At 41.3% G+C, this 17,985-nt stretch overlaps 1 protein-coding gene across 8 annotated transcripts in view; it reads right to left on the bottom strand.

The window, feature by feature from the left end:
• The window catches only part of kif13ba (kinesin family member 13Ba), a 43,978-nt gene extending 30,193 nt beyond the window's left edge, over positions 1 to 13,785 (bottom strand). For 4 of the 8 annotated variants that reach the window (XM_051378247.1, XM_051378248.1, XM_051378249.1 and 1 more), the window contains exons 1-3: positions 12,924 to 13,070; positions 12,365 to 12,700; positions 6,362 to 6,455 (exon numbers count right to left, since the gene is read on the bottom strand). In XM_051378247.1, coding sequence (XP_051234207.1) covers positions 6,362 to 6,455; positions 12,365 to 12,434 — 164 coding nt within the window. In that variant the 5' untranslated portion in view covers positions 12,435 to 12,700; positions 12,924 to 13,070. Of the gene's footprint in view, positions 1 to 6,361; positions 6,456 to 12,364; positions 12,701 to 12,923; positions 13,072 to 13,742 lie in introns of those variants that run through there. The other 4 variants (XM_051378244.1, XM_051378246.1, XM_051378245.1 and 1 more) reach the window with 3 other exon arrangements.
• Positions 13,786 to 17,985: the final 4,200 nt, after the last annotated feature.

Genomic DNA, 17,985 nt, shown 5'->3' with positions numbered 1-17,985 from the left:
AAAAAAAATAATTAAATTTACTTGAAATTCCATTGAACAGTAAAACTTGAAAATTACCAAATTCAAAATAGACCTAAGGCCAGCAAAACATAAATATATTTATTACTAATTGCTTCACTGATTGATTTTGACCATGCCAAGTGTATAGCAAACAGCTTGCAATAACTATTTAAATCAATGCACGTGTCTTGATATAAAGCCTTTGCATCAAACTGAAACCCTAATATACATATTTCACTTTCTGTCTATGTGATGCACATTAACTGGACCCTAGACAGTTGTGCTTTCTCATGCTCGCTTTCATGCTCTTCACAGAAATTTAACAGCAAAGTTTACATAGTTAATAGTTTGCATGGTTAATGTTTATCATCTTGAGACGGTAAAACAGTTCATATGTAAGCAAGACATTTTCAAGCTATGCCTCCATTAAATGTTGGGCATTTCTCACTGTAGCTCGGAAAAGTACAGTGAATAGGCTTTCTTCAACTTGAGGATTGAGTGTGAACTCACTTCCCTTTTTAAAATGTGTTTTTAAGATGGTACTAAATTAGTATACAATGGGCTAACATCCAGCTTTCAGGCAGGCCCCGACTCTGGATGTTCAGGCCCGAGCCCCACAGCATACATGATTTCCTGTCCCTTACCAAACCTGAGCTTGATACTCAAACACTCACACAGTCAGGCTTCAGCTACACTAGTGTAGGACAATCTGCATATCTTGATATAATGTTTCTATCTATGGTTGGAAAGGCACACTACATGGGCAGTGGTGGCTATGGCAGCCTACTCACATTTTGTGAGAAGGACCAGTGTCTGCAATACTACGGAGGTAGAGAATTTAATTTATCATTTCCTCTTCACTCTTAATGCTCACTATAACGTTTTCTACATTCACACTGGTTTATGTGTTTACATTTAAGCTCAGTAACTCCTCACAACAGCCCAGACACACTCAGTTTATGCTCATGGTGATGTATTTATGCGAAAGTCCAATATCCTATGGACCACTGAACAGCCTTACTTGTGCTTGTGCATGCGATGTTTGACACTTTACAGAAGTCTCACACATGAATGCTCTGCAGCACACACAATTACAAGCACATGCTGCTAAAGGTTTACTTTATTTTTATTCAAATGTTGTTACTGGTTTTGTTAACTAACATACTACTACTACTACTACTACTAATAATAATAATAAGTAGCATAATATAACCCTACCCAAACCTGACCAAGTGATCTGAAAACTGGTAAACTTGGACTTCACCATGTTTGTGTCAAATTGATGACATCCACACTGCTTCAGACAAAATTTAAAATTTAAAGCAGAAAGAAAAGTGAGGAAATGAGCCAGTGTGGCCTGTGGATGAATGATATCATCTTTCCTTAATTCCTAACCCTATCATTATGTCAGAGGACTGTTAGAAACTCCCACCATCAAACCTTTTTTATTTTTAGGCAGGACTGTTCCAGCAATTCGCCTCACCCTACACCCAAATACCACCTTTCTAGAGCCTTTACTTCCACAAATGGAGATTAACAAATAGAGGTGGGCGATATATATATCGTTTGCGATAATATCGTCATTGTTGTTTTGACGATGTGCAAATTTCCATCATCGAGTATTTAAATTACTTCGCCAAAAATATTGAAACACACGCGGAAACTCCTCACATCCACTTAATACACAGTGCAGCAACGCTCTCTACAGCATGGCAGGATTCAGTCACACGACTAGTGAGCTTACGTGATCACATGACCTCTCGCTAGCATCCTCCTTGCAACAGTTTTGCAGCGAGTTGCGATGGTAGAGAGAAAATGCAAGCACCTCCAGTCCCTGAAGCTACCGGTACTTCAGATGATTTAGTGCTGAGACGTGGGTCTACCTCTCTGGCATGGAAATGGTTTGGTTTCGAAACAAGCGGAGACTGTTTTTTAGCGCAGCCCTCAGAGCGCTTCAAGTAGAAATCTGTTCAACTTTTAACACCACTGGGTTAACCACTGGGTCTCAGCGCTAAAAACGTGTTTGGTGGACACAAGCCCTAACTCAGACAATTCCAATCACATTTTAAAGGATATCGACTGATTATCGTTATTGCCAAAATCCCCAAAAATAACGATATATTATTTTTTGCCCATATCGCCCACCCCTATCAACAAACATAATAACACCAGACACATACAATAAAAAAAAATGCACTCATAGACACACAAAATGTCCGACATCATTCCAAGATATGAGGCCACACAGTCTCTTTTGTGTATCGTCTTGGAAACCAAGCCGCTTGGTGTTTGCCTCACTGACATCTGACAGGAGACAGATCGTTGTCAGAGTGTGTCAACATCCAGCTTCAACAGTCCAATGCAAACAGCCTCAGGCCATCATGCAAACTATAGTGTCTGACCACATGTCTGCAGGGAGGATAGCTGTCTGCTTATCAGACAGACTAGTACAGAGTGCGTGACTCTGCAGCTCAAACCCTGGAGGTAAGGGCATTGGTAGGACAGGTACAAAAGCAGATAGGACACAAAATAAAATGTATGCAAGATTCCTAATACTAGACAGCAAAAAAAACCTATGTAAACCGTGGCTCTCAGAGAGCACAGAGAACTAGTACATTATATAGCATTAACAGTGCTTAAAGAGAGCAAAAAAGTCAAACTTCATAACACAAGTCACCACCACAGTGAGTCACTGACAGTGCCAGCATGAGAGACCTAAGTCTGGCCTGCCCAGAGTGCATTACTGGTGGAAAAACTGAATCAAACACACAAGTAGAACACACAACTGACAATTCAGGAGTGAAATTTTCCCCCCAAAAACATAAGAAAAGGAAATGACCTTGAAATGAGGTCCTTTCAAATTATTTATGGTGGAGAATTTAAAAATACTTGCTTTGATCAGGTAAAGCACAGAAACTTAAAATTGTTTTTGTTAGAAATACTTTTATTCTTCACTGATTGAATCTTGTCTTGCAACTCAGGCCTTATTTTAATGTGACAGCATGTGGTAGAGAGGCGATGAGTAGGTCTGCATTTGGTGGACAAGGTCTATTGTGTGTCACGCTTGTTCAAGGGTCAGTGTTTAACCAATCCTTTACATGGCCTTCTCTTCTTTCAGTGATGGGTGGCCTCTTCTCTCGCCCATGCCTGGGTGGACGACATGGTCATTTCTAAGTATAGTAAGGGAATTTCAAGACCTAAATGTAAACTCAATATACTGAACATTAGGATATTGAGTTATACCTTGATAATGCATGCCTTCCCCTACATTTTCTATATGCTGACCCCCTGTAACAGAAACCAATTAGGATATGACCATAAACCACTGGCAAAAAATGGTCAATAATAAGCTATATTTGTTAAGTTAGCAATCAACGAGTAATTAACCGCTGTTTTGCCTTCTGAGGATAACTTGCCTTGCTGTAAGTAGGCATGCAAAAAGGAAGATGGGTAAAAGAGACAACAGCTTCCATTTGAATTAAATGGACACCTCAGTGTGAATGCACTTACTAACCAGAAGTAAGCTCTACAGAAAAAAACACAGTCAACTCTTACAAATGAAACTTCTACTTCCCAGCTGCCGTGAACCATTTAGTGGATAGATATCAGCTCAAACCTGTATGGCTTTTACCAATTACTTTGAAGGAAGGCAGTTTCTGACAGACCAGAGAAAGAAAATCCTTCATTTACATTTACACAGAAGTAATCCTTAACTTCGGCAACAACTCCAACAAAGACACCAGTGCAGAAATTTTTGAAAACTTCATGTCAGACTGCAGAGATAATGGGTTTACTGCTTAAGAATAGAGACGATGATGGTGCTCAGACTGAAAACAGTCCTAGGTTAAAACGAGAATACATGCAAAGTGTTCTTCACATCAGTTCACCTATGCTATATCTTGTTATTACCCTGAAGTGAAACATCGGTCACAAATCTATACATGCCCAAGAAAATTTGCTCCATCTGTTTGGCAAGGTCTCATGACCTCTACTCAAGGATATCCTTCCTAGAATTTCAGGCTCGTCTTTGCCCTGTCAACAAAAAAAGCTGTATTGTTGTGCTGTAGCGGTTTAATAAAAAAAAGAATATAATCGCATTTACATCGTTGTAAAAATTACAAGCGGTTTATTAGTTCGGACAGCAATAAACATCAATGTACTGATGCATACAGATCAATGAAATTGAAGGCAAATTAAAGTATAAAAGACAATATGGACGGAGGCTGGAGGATCAGATCCTGGACGGGGGGAAGGATGTGGCTCTGTGTAATCTAGGAAATTATATGACCTAGATCACAGATACAATGGAGGCCAATAAATACCAAAAATTGAAGTGTCTTTAAAACAGACAATACTGGCAAATGTCCGATGGCAACAGATCAAAAGAGAAAGCCATAATACATGTAAAAATATGGACTGTCTCCTGTCTTAGACTGAAAATGTAAATCTTTTTCTTCCATTCCTCGCTGCTCTTCTAAAAAAGACTGCTATCTTGGTGCTTATATAAGAATATCTTTCACATTCAATCATTCAATCAGAAGTCTGGTCAGTTTTTTGGTCTAATAACCGGAAAATTCTGGAAACAAATTGTGCGGATCAGTTTGTCAGCATCTTCTATAGCAATGTCTGTAGTTAGTTTTTGCAGATACGCCATAGAAGTATAGACAGAGTTTAGATATAGTCAGTCAGGCAACTCCACTCTCTTTTTTATGTGTCAAACTCTGCAGATATGTCTTTCTAGCTTTAAACAAAGGGCATCCTGACAGTTAGCTAAGAAAACACCATTCAAGTGCAACATCTTAACTTTACTCCATACTTCCTCTATGCACCCACTCCAGTCTTTCTCAAGTAAATAAAATTCTGGGCAAAAGATAATCCTTAAATGTAAACAGTGGAAAATGGAAAACAAACAAAATGAAAATAGCATCTGCACGCTGAGGGCAGCAGTCAGTCAGCCCATCCTCCTGCTGCTTCCTCGCTCCATTGTCACCAAGAGACTGAGAGAGAAACTACAGCTCTGCTCTTGTTTAGTCCTCCATAAAAGTCACTGAAGTTAGTTTATGGTCGACAGATGCTCGAGAAAATGAGGGTTTTTTCCCCCTCTTCCATCGTCTCCTCACTCAAGGAAGGGGCTTCACGGTCGCAGACAGCGACCCAAAGTTAACCTCCCCCTGTGTTACCACGGAAACGGAAGAGCTGAGAAAAAGGGAGGAAGCCAGGCGGTGGGGAGTTACGACCCGACGGAGTGAGGGAAGAGAGTGGAGTGGAGTCTGTCTTTTCATGTATAATTGTCTCTGTCTGCCTCTGTCTTGCTTCTGCTGTCTTTCTTCCAACTCGGGCACCTCTGACACACAAACACACACACCCACCCACACGCTGCTGCTGCTGCTGTTGTCTGCTCCTGCACCTCAGCCTGAAGCCAGCGCTATTCAACACTTCTGATCTGGCAGTCTGCAGTCAGCTCCGCCAGGCACAAGGAGATCTTTCTTCCGACAGCTGGCTTCCTCCAAGATGGCGGGTGGGTAGTCGATTATGACCTACTAGCTAATCCTGAACCATTATATAACTAAATTAACGGTCATTATTAAAGCTTTTCTTTTACAGATGAGAAGTTCAAATTCACAGTTTGTCCTCTCTCTATGTTATATTTGCAAAATGTTGCTGGGTCTGATCACTACTGCAACAATCCCACACAGACACACACACACACACACACACACACACACACACACAGTACACACACAGTACACACACACAGTACACACACAGTCACACACAGTCACACACAGTCACACACAGTCACACACAGTCACACATTTCTGTGCTGCAGATGCAAAAAAATCTAATATGTCCGAATGCCTCCTTCAGTGCAAGAATTGAGACTCAAGACTATTCAGTGCTGCCCACAAACAGCAGCTGGTTAACAGGATGGAAACAGGGAAAAAGCCAACAGAGGGAAATAAGTGACAAGTGATTTGAGCTGAACTACACCTGCCTCTAGGAGGCCCAACAGCTGGTTAGTCAGCTTCCTGCCAAAAACTACATCATGTCGACAAAGAAACATTCCAAACAAATCTGAGAAACGCTTTTTTTTTTTACAGTAGAAAATATGGGAAGGATACAAGAAAATGTCCAAGGTTTGGAGCGCAGTAAGGACAGAAAACAATGGCAATGTTTGCAATGTACCCATGGATGTATAGATAATTATCACTGGATTACTTGGACACTTAAGAAAGCTTGAAAACAGTGCATCTGCAGATACACTGTAATTCAATGTACCTCTAATGAAAAAAACATGTGTATGAAGAGAATAAATAGTTGTTGTGGACACAGCATGTAGCGAAGCTATTGATAAACGTACCTTGAGTCTCCTTTGCCCAGGTTACCTCCCGCAGGATGGAGGATCGTCTGGTTCTTCACCATCTCCACAACACATTTAGTGTTTAATTCCTTTTCTGTGGATCAGACAACACATAGTATCACAACCAAAGCACTAATAATCACAACCCAAACGTGGCCATGTTTCTACTGTTATCCTTGATTGTTCCTTATTTATTACACAATATAATGTTGTATGTCTCTGTCACTCATCTCCAGCTCTATTATAATACAACATAGGGTAGAAAAAGTCAAGTAACCACAGATATAGTATCATCATCACAAACATCAAGAAATACATGAATCTTTTCCCTGCATCCTTTCTATAGTGAATGAAACAGCTAAAGTTGTACAAGCTACCTTATAAACTTCCCCCTTTTACCAGCCAACTATTCGACAATAAAAATGACCCAAAAATGTTTTGTGTCACGTAGAGAACAGGTAAATTCACTGACACAGAAACTTTCACAAGCATTGGTCTGATGGTTCCTTCTTAGTCTACTCTGCATTAGGGATAGAGCAGAAGTTAAATAGTATGAGAGCACAATAATTTCCTGTGGAAAAAGTATTGTGTGTGCAGGCTGGGAAACACCAGCTCTGAAAATGACCTTTTACCTCGGAGTGAGCATTAAGCTAATCAATAAAACAGGACTTGTCCAGGCAATCTCTCTCACACACACACACACACACACACACACACACACACACACACACACACACACACACACACACACACACACACACACACACACACACACACACACACACACACACACACACACACACACACACACACACACACACTTATGAGGACCCTAAACTACATTAATTCTATTTTTAAGTAATACTATACTACATACTATACTATACTAATAATTAAGACTATGGACCTCTCATACGGACTCTGGCCTGTTGTATCACGATGCAACACTTGGCCCACATTAGACCATTTCCAACTCAGCATAAGGAATGGTCCTAATGCATCCACTCAGGCGTTTATGTAAATAGTCTCCACAAGTCAGCATATGTTGTTGTCTACCGAGACCACTTGATCAAGGTTGTAGGTTTGCCAACAACAATTTCAATGTCCCATCAGAAAAGTACTTTTCCTCCAAATGCAAAGTAATGCATTAGTGCAAAAAGAGTCTGATCTCTTTTTGCTAACAGATAACTCACAATGATCCCAGTATAAAACGCTACATATTCTGTTTGTTTTCATAGCTGAGTCAGTCAAATAACCTTCTAATAGAAGCCTTGCTGTGAAAGTCACCAGCAAAAGCATTGGAAAATAACAACATGAACCGCACTGGAAATTCATGAGGCTGGTAGGTCTCTCTCCATTCATCTGTCTTGCCAATGAGAACTAATGATGGTTGTCTACACACAGGCTAGGTGCTGCCAGCATGTCCTGGGCATCCTGTTTGTGACAGAAATGGCCGTGCATTTAATAAAAATAATTTGACAATTGGTTACTTGCAGGGAATTTAATTACCAGTAGCTGAATACCTGCATTTTACTGGTGGCTGCTGGTGAATGCTTGGGCCACAGCCACTAAAAGACTTCATGTTTTAACACCAATTGCTGCAATTTATTACACTGCATCATTAAACTTTGCTACCGTGGTAAAAAGCTGAAATAAAAATGACTCGTTATGGGTTACAAAATGTAGCATTTACATAATTTGGATCTTGTTTGTTTTTTTAATAAAAATGGTCTTTATTTTGGCCTGTAGGCTAATCAGTAATATAGAAACAGGTCACGTCACTCAGGATTTTCTCTGTAACTAGGAAGTGTTTTTGTAAATGTAAGGAACAAAACCTGTTGACAAATACAATTTAACCTGCTTGATAAGATCAGATGGGACTCAGGATTCTTTGCACCCATGTGTCCCCCCTGGTAGGGATATCCTCTTCTATTTTGCTCCCTTCCACAGAGAGGTCAGAGGTCAGGACTAGAACAGCACTCCTTTAGATGCAAATCAGTGTTTGCTCAAAGACCCAACAGCAAAGAGAAGACTTACTGATAATAGTATCTAATGTCCTTCAACTGTTAGACCCGGTTCAAGCCTCCAATGCAAACAAGCATCTATCCTGCTCAATTGCTCTTTAGAGGGAACCAGTAGTTTTCCAAACCAGAACCTCTACTGCAAAGGTTTACTGGGTATCTTCTTTACCATCACCATTTGGCAGAGTATTTAAATACAGACTGCTAGATTTTTAATACACAAGTACGCCCCAGATGACTGTCAATAATCATTTTCTCCATTATGTAGCAAGCATGCAAGAGCATGCAAGGATTTTGAACTTTAGCAAATGTGTTAGGACAGGAAACATTCTGTGGTTTCAATTCCTTTCCTCAACAGTAACTGTCTAAAGGAGTATTACACAGTGTCATATGATATTCTGATATTTATACCTTCAGTTACTCTTTCTGACCAATGCATGACTACTCTGAAGCAGGGATGAGCACATACAGTATAATGAACAAGAAGTGGAGCATGTGCCATTCTTTTCTCGATAAAGAAGTAGTAATCAGTGCACCACCCAGGGTTGATTGCAGTGTACAGGAGACAGAGCAGTTTCAAATAAACCATTCCTCAATGTGTGATGACTTCTCCAGACGACAACTTCTTGTTTTGGTTATAATGCTGTTACAAGAAGCTTAGCATCCTTGCCAAACAATACCTGGCCATACCTGCCCACTGTGTTCCTGCCAAGAGTGATTTCAGCTGCTGTGTAGGTGTAGGCAGTGTGTGTTTTACAAACCAAATTATTAGCATGATGTTGTTTTCCTGACAAGCACATGCAAACATCCACTTGATCTGGATTTGCAGGTAGAATAAAGAGTACACAAGTCCCTTCACAAGTACCTTTTTCTAAAAATGGCTGCTCAAGTAGACTACTCTAAATTTCGCTCCCTGCGAAACAAAAGGGAATCCTAACCTGAGCAGTTATATGTCTGAAGCTAGCTGTGCCTATGCATACCAGGAACATAAAGGATTTGAGACTAAATTGTCTGTTTTGAAAACCTCAACACTGCTGCTCCTGGCAGGAACACGGGAAAAGAGCCATGGAAACTTGGTGTCAAAGGTCAGAGGACCTGAATCACCCTCCAATTCTTCTGCTGTCAAGGACACCACAAAGCAAAAGAAGCAGGGTGAGCCAACAGGGGCTGAGTGACAAAAAAGACAGTGAGAGCTGAAGAACAAGATGAAGTTAAACAGGGGAAGTGACATGAGACATGAGGCTGGGTGAGAAAACTTTCTGTTCTGCCTTCTCTTCTTCTGCTGCTGCCTTCATTACCCATGTGCCCCTAGTGTTGTAGCTGTACTTCCTGATCAGCAGTAGGGAAAGTGTGATGCGGAGTAGTTGGGAGGATAAATGTACCCATTGTTATCTGCCTCTCCTTGCTCCATAACCAGATCCCACTTTCCACTGGCCTTCTCTCTGGTCCTTCCCTGTGCTACCGGTGCTGAGGCTTGGCACAACAGCACTGACATCAGCCAGGAAGGCGATTGGCCGTGGTGTTGCTGTTGCTACGCCTGCCGTTGCTCTGTTCTTCGAAGGCCACAGCCATGGGAACATGGAGCATTACGCAACATTAGCAAATATTCATTCAGACTCACTCCCTTCCTGCCTTTGTCCAGCTAGGCAGCTACACCACCTCTCCTCCTCAACCTGGGATACACAGGGACAGTGGCCTCGAGGTTAAAGAAGCCCGCTTATTATTTCAGTGTCACCAGTCTGATTCACTGTGCCGGCTAGGGAAAGGTGAGTGAGGAAAGTGAGAGTGTACTGTTTATCCCTCCTGTAACTGCTGCTGCTGTGTCCTGAAGCAACTGTCTGGCAGAAGGAGAAAGAGGAAGAGCAGTGTCTGAACAGAGCAGCTGAAAAGTGTGAATGTGTGGAGGACTGAATAAAAATGATGTGGCGCTGGGAAAGAGCATGGAGAGCAGTTTTGCTAAGCGTCGATAAGATTTGATTTCTTTCACCTCCTGTTAACTGACATATGATGGAATAATTCTGTGTTTGGTTTTTGGGGGCTATTGGAGGTCACAGAAGTCTTACATTTACAGATATGGACAGGAGCTCCATTCAGACAGGGATCAGAGCGGCACAACTGGAAACGTGGCACTGCTGGTTCCAAACCAATTCCCACTGCCTTTAGAAAGCCATCAGATTGGCTGCTTGTTCGCTTTCACCATAATCATCACTGCCTTTTCTTGCTGAGCAATGGAAGACAGATGCAGGGATTTGTTTACAATGTTAAGAGAATATGTCTTGCATGTTTAAAATCATGCACAACAGTGAAGCTGGACATACAGTTACTAGTATCGACTCAACTCATACATAAAACAGCTCTTTAGTGGTGCTTTACATCTACTTCTGAAAATGGCTTTTTGGCACTTGAATCATAGTTTTAAAATAAACAATGTGTTTTGAGTTAAATTAACACTGTAATTAAAGTGAAGTAGACAGACTGCCATCACCTGTACTTGTCACTTGTTAGCTGGACAGAAACTTGAGTGAATAAATGTCTCCTCAGGAATGATGCAGAGTTCACACTGACAGGAAGTAGACATGGGGATACTGGGAATTGGTCAAGAACACAGAACTGTCCCATTAGAAATGAATAGGATGTGGCCAGAGAAATGTATTTACAGTAAATCCCTACCTATATGGATCCAAATGTACCACAACCTTGACAGTAAAATTACCCAATGTCATCTGACTCATGGTTGTTGTTCAAAAACAGATATACGTGGGATTTTTGTGTGTCCAAAACAAATATTTAACCTTGAAGAGAGCCATGGCGGAGAAATGTCATCCTGACTGCTGAGTTTCTCTACATTAAAGTTCATAATAAATCCCTGCCTATGGGAAGAGCGTGGCAATCCACTGCCTTGGTCTTGTGACCAACTTCTCCAGCTCAGAGGGGGTGAGAGAGAGGGGATACACGTGATTATTTTCTGCCACTTGTCGGTCAACCACTCTGCCTCAGCAGCTCTCCTCCTCCTCCTTTCATGGGACACATGGTCTCCCACGGCAAAAACACGACCTGGCAATCGACCAGGAAATGTCATCTGTGCCTCTCTGCATGCAGCGCTGAAAATTTGCAACATAATTGAACAGAGAATCTGAACACAGATTTGTGTAACACTGTGCCTTTGTTTGCTGGGCTTTTCTAAAATTAGAGATGAGGATGTAAGTTATGTAGACATGTTGCAGCCCAGGGAAGACTGCTGGACTGACGATACATGAGCATTGGCCTAATGATGATAATGAAAGCACATTATCACTGTGAAACTTAATTTCTAGTAAATGATAACTTTGTACACGCATGCACTGATGCCCCTCAGAGGAGTGTTCCTGACATACTGCTGTTGTTCTCATTACATCATGGCAACCCATAGCTGTACGGTCAACTGACTAACTTGCCCCACTGTTGCAGCAAGTGACAGATGAAGTCACAAAGCTATTGGCATCTGTATCAGCCAGCGAAGGAGACAAAGCGTCTAGACTTTCTAACAGTAGATCTCACACAGCAGCTCGGCTTTAAATCTAGTTGGATGGCAGGCAGCCACGAGGGAAGCCCTGTGGCAGCACAGTAGAAACATGTGCCATCCAGACTAGAGCTTTCTTTAATCTGCAGGAGCTCATTTCACTAATGGGTGGTGATTTCTGACTGGCACCCCATTCCCAGGAAATTAAACTGGCAGTACTTGAGTCTCCTGTGGATAGTGTTACTGTGAAATGCAGCTTGTTTATAGTTAAGCTGAGGTAGTATGTCCATCATATAAGCCTGTGATTGTCTATGACTAACATCTGATTTTAGTGTATTCATAACAATAATCTGACAATCAGTCAATGCAGCCTCTATGTATCCATGATGTTACCCTGAAATTCAGCTAAAGTAGACAGATCAGTGGAAAACATTCATTAGAGAATCAGTGCATCAATATCTGAGCAGACTGGAGCCCTCTCACCTCTCCTGTTCATGGGCCGTAGACGGACAGCCACCTTGACATTGGCGTCGTCCAGGCTGGGCTCCCCCATGCTGACTCCTTACCCAGGGAGGGGAGGTAGCGCTGATCCAAAATAAATCAGCCCTTCAGCTAAACAGTCATCCAAAAGCCTGGAAATGTTGCGCTAGCCGGACAGTCGGCCAGCTAGCTTCGCTCAGCTTTCCTCCATAGACCAGGCATGTCCACGGAAAAACAAAAAGCCTGGGCAAAATCCCGCAGGAAGCCAGCCGCCGCCGCTGCTTATCTTCTTCTTCTGCTCATATTCCAGGCTAATTTAGATCCACAGAGGCGCTGAGGCTGGAAGGGAAGGGAGAAATGTAAATAAAGTAGGATATTACAGCAGCTGGTGGATGTGACTGAGCAAACATATGCTATCTGCAAGGCAAAAAACGGGCTAGCCAGCTAATTTGCCAGGCAAACCGAAGGGGCAGCCGCGGTAGGAAGGGAGCAAGTTTTGGCCATGTCCCACCTTTTGACCGCATAACATCCACAGACACTACCCCACCTTCGAGCTACATACCTTGGTGGATTCATCCCAGGGGTGGTACCGCTAACCTACACGTACAACCGAGAGAGATCACCAAAGAACCGCCTGGCGATGATCTACAGCTTCCCAGCGGAATCCACTATGTCCTCCCTCTGTGTCGAGTTACAAACAGCGAGCAGCATCCGCCCTTCCGCCTGAGTAGTACCCCTTCAAATTAAAAGCGCACGAGTAAAACTCAGTCTGTCAAACTAGAAGATACTCAGCTCGGTAACTTTTGAGACGAGCTTCCGTGCCGCTAACGTAAGCCAAACGCCGACTAGAATAACGTTAGTACGTTAGCGTTGACCGTCAATTTCTGTTCATACACCGTTCACAGTTAAAAGTGTCTTTAAATTATCGTCAAAGGACAACGTAGGCAAGAGACGCCAAAACACCGCTAGTGAGCTCAGATTCATAGCGCACACAGTCGCCTCACTTCTTCAACCACATTAGTTTAACTTCTAAAGCGAATATTAATATATCGATATTAACGTTACAGGTTGATTTTCAATATAAACACACGAATCCTTTGTTGGACTTTGTTGAAATTGTCTGTTGAACGTGTTTATAGCACATTATTCGTGTGTGGTTACAACTTTAATCCACACGCTGCGGGGTTGTTAGGTTGGTCAGAGCAGTGTCGACAGCCCAGCCGGGGACCGTTAACGTCAGTTAGCAGGTAAAAGTGCCGCTCAGCCTCCGTTAGTCAGAAATACGTTCATAATTTAACACGCTACCCGCGAGAAATTAACTAAATGACAACTTACACTACCCTTACTTTAGATTAAATATATGGAAAAAGGCGTTTGTTACCAGATGTGTTCAAGACCCCAGTCAGTCACGCGACACTTCCGCTGGCCACCGTAAAACTGAACACAATAAACGTCACACTTCCTGCTGTGGTTTTCAAAATAAACCCTGGCGAATTAGTCACATTGCATCACTTAGGTTTGAGTATTTGTTCAGTGTGAATTAACTCATCATGATGAGTCCATGGCAAATGTGGTGGTGGATATTTTATTTGTAGTGACATTGTGCAAATTATCATATTTAACCAAAGTGCCACATAAAAAACTCCCAAATATTAATCAAGATTACGTTTTCTTTATTACAGACAAACAGACGAACATTTATTGGTATTCACTGCTTCATCACTGACAAGCTCCTTTATTTTAAAAACTTCTAATCTAAAATTGCAGCTAATAACATTTACTATTGTTTGATTAAAAAAAAAAAAACAATGACTCTTATAAAGAAAGGACACAAAAATACAAAAGCAGTTCGATATTTTTATATGTTTGGAATCAGCTATTATTCTGAAAAACTCGTACCGGAAGTAGTGACACATCCTTCAATGAAACAAAGGATTGTTGTCAGTCTCTATAATGTGCTGTGACCATTGACAGTGTGTCTGGGAGATGTCTGACACCTGCTGAGCACTGGTGGTACTGACAATATTATTCTGCTACACAAGAAGAAGAAAGAGAAGATATACTTTATTAATACCCTAGGGGAAATTGTTCTTGTGTTTTTTTATATACACACACACAGGCTGAAATGCACACTTCATGCACTTGTGGACATGCAAAGGGGAGAGAGATGGTGGAGTGAGGGGGCTGCAACGTTACCAGCGCCCCATGAGCAGGTTTTGGGGTTAGGTTGCCTTGCTCAAGGAAACCTCGGCAGTGTACAGGAGGTGAAACTGGCACCTCTCCAGCTACCAGTCCACACTTTTTGGTCTGTGGCACTTGAACCGGCAACCCTCCGGTTCCCAAGCCAAGTCCCTACACAGTGAGCTACTGCCAGTGGTAAGCTGTTCACTACCTGTGTGATAATATTGTCTATTATTATACAACAATATAATATAAGGCGCTATGTTGTCTAATATTAGACAGTATCCTGTGAGCAAGTGGCTGCAGTTTTGTGCTGTGTCTTAGAGACTAAAGGCCCCACACACATTTAAATATGCATTTAAACTGAACTGCCTGAATGGAATAAATTACCTATTTTATAAGTATATCTTATCTTGTCAGTATTACAGATTAAATAATTTTTACCACCCACTTATTCTAGTCCCTGCATGCACAGAATGAAAGACGCATACCATGTAACACTTGTTTCTTCAAAGTGTAACTCTTTAACTTTATTTTGTCGTGACGAATGGGCCGTCAGTATTCACCAAACAGGACCTCACCCAAGTCTATATAGGGAATATTTAAACCAGCCTCCACAGACCACAAAGAGGAACTGGTCTTTTCACTCATTCCCTTTTCAGAGGAAATTAGCTCTCCAAAATATTTTGTCTTAACCAAAATATCTAATTAATTTCATCAATACTTATTGTGTAGATTTTGTATTTTAACAGTAGTTTAACAGTTACATGTGTACGTTGAGGGACTTTGGGGCATTTTTTTTTTATCATATTGGAAGCCAAATATAACCACACCACAAGAGATACCATGTTTACTGTTAATTGCAGTTTATAAGTCTTCTAGGTGCAGGAAACAGCCATTCTTTGATGTGTGGGAACACAAAGTAAAATCCAGGTGAAAATCAGTTCCAGTCTTGTCCACTGAAAAAGAAATCAGAGAAAATCTGCATCTTTCACAGCCCGCTGCTGGGATCAGATCAGTGGAGCAGTTGAGACCACTGGAGGGCACTCTGCTGCAAGATGTAGCAGCACTGAATTGTAATGTGTGGATACCAGAGACAATAACTGGCTGTTTAAAAAAAATAAATAAATACTAAACTCCTTGTAGAGTTGAGTTTTCCACTTGTTTAACCTTTACATACTGTAATTCTTTATAAGATGCATTTAGAGTGTATTTCATAGAAATCACTTCAAAGTAAGAACACAAATGAAAGTTTTTCTTTGAATATGACTACATTTGTTAATATTGGTGGTTTGCCTAATGATTAGGGAGTGGAGGTCATAACTTACACGCTTCTTAAATATACCCCATAGGCTACTTAAACAAATCCCTTTTCCTCAGGTGTCTCAGATGGTGATTGGAAGGACAGGGCGTATTCAACTCCTGTCATCACAGTGTCGAGAGCGTAGGCAGAGAAAACGCAGACAGAGATGGTACCCCGCCTCTTTTTCAAGGAACCACGTAGACACAAGCATCTGCTGTCATTGCTTACGTCAGAAGGACTTTCAGATGTCATTTCCTTTACTGGGTGGCTCCCAGTGTGAATATTCTGTGGTGCTATAGGAATCAGCGTGTTTGTTTAAAAAAAAAAGTGCATTGATTTTAGGAAATGAAAGTTGTAGAAAAGTCAATATATATTTGAAAATAGAATATACAGTATCAGGACTACTTTTATTTTACTGTATAAAATATCAATCTATTCTGTGTCCTAAGGGTTTACATTCGCCAATGTAAACAGATAAAGAACCTTAAGATGTAAATGTAAGGTAATTTAGATGGTGCTCTTAAGCCGTAAAACAGTGAGATGGCCTGTGTTTATCAAACTATGTGGTACTTAATGGACACTGGGAGCCAACGTACTGTACACACTCATTCACCATTTAGGGAATATGTCTGAAAGCCATTCTGACAAACTAAAGTTATTATTGAAACAGTAGTTTCAACAGTCTGAGACTGAGGATGAAGTCTGCAGTTGTGCTAATCATTTGATTATTATTTTCATACACAGTGTGTAGACTGTTGTAGAGTCATGAGACATACAAGATATGCATTTCAAGCAGTCAGAATATAGTAAACTTACTGTCAGAAGCTATTGGGCAGTGAAATCAGGCAACCAAACCCACCAAGTGACAGGGCAAGTAGAGAGGTAATTTTAAAGAGCAGCCAAAGGAAGGCTTGTAAAAAGATCGGGATGAATCACAATCAGAAATACTTTATTGATCCCCGGGGGGAAATGTGTTTGTAGAACAATGGCTAATAAAGCAACTTAGACCATGCTATTCCTACACATAGTTAGATGAGAAGATTGATACCACTTTCCTATTTGTAATAAATATATAGTAGTGGCTAGCAACTGGTTAGCTTATCTTAGCATAAAGAAACTGGAAACAGGGGAAAACAACTAGCCTGGTTCTGTCTAAAGGTAACACAATCCTCCTAGCTGCACCTCTAAAGCTTTTTTAGACATCTGACATACGATGCATGTAGTGCTGTATCCTTGAGTAACTTTTATTTATCTGTAAACATCTTGTCCCTTTGATCAACAACATGAGAAGAGGCTGATGAGAACAACAAGTTGAGTTGATAGTTTCAATTATTTACACCCTGGAATTTTCCTTGGTCCAATTCATGTGATATACAACATGGTCATGAGATATTTCCCAACTTGTTGACGAGGCTGTTGACAAAGTATGGACTACAACACAATGGATTGTGGGATACTATATCCTGCAAAGGGTTCATCCAGAGTACAACCTCCAGATTCTGGCAAAAAAAAGTCTGCTTTTGCAACCACAGTTGGAGGTGTTTTTGTATTCATTCTGTGTCTCCTCATTATGATCATCTATTCATTCAAAACTCCCATCCAGCCCCTGAGAGGAGGCACAGAATGGCCAATGGGGAACAGGTGAACAGACAGGAGATGGGATCAGGTGACTGGCAGAGTGGGAAACTTGCTGAGGGCGATTAGTAGACAGTTGATGGCAATCCCCATCGCCATCTGATGTTTCACTACAAACTCAAATGGATTTCAGCTGGACAGGCTCATCAAGGCTGAAGGAACCAGTGAACACCCAACATGTTACACAGAATGCATTGTGATCTTCTATAATTCCCCGTGCACCATGTCCAAGTATCTCATCTGCTTGTTTTTATTATTCATGATTCTCAATTAAGAAGCCTGCTCAAGGGCAAGTGTATTTTCAATCCTCTTCACATGGCAACATTCTTTTGATTCTGATTCTGATTCTGATGTCCTCTAACATGACATAGTGCTACGTAAGGGGAAATGTATAAAGGGATGTCAAACAATTACTGAAACACACCACTCCTCTGATATGTAGGACAACTGGAAATAGCAGGTTCAAACAGAAGAAGTGGAGTGCAAAGTACGGAGGGGAGAAAGA

This window comes from Dicentrarchus labrax, unplaced genomic scaffold (genome assembly GCF_905237075.1).
Source record: "Dicentrarchus labrax unplaced genomic scaffold, dlabrax2021, whole genome shotgun sequence".
Lineage (NCBI taxonomy): Eukaryota > Metazoa > Chordata > Actinopteri > Moronidae > Dicentrarchus > Dicentrarchus labrax.
Note: the sequence above shows the minus strand (reverse complement) of the source record. Positions and strands in the feature narration are given on the sequence as shown.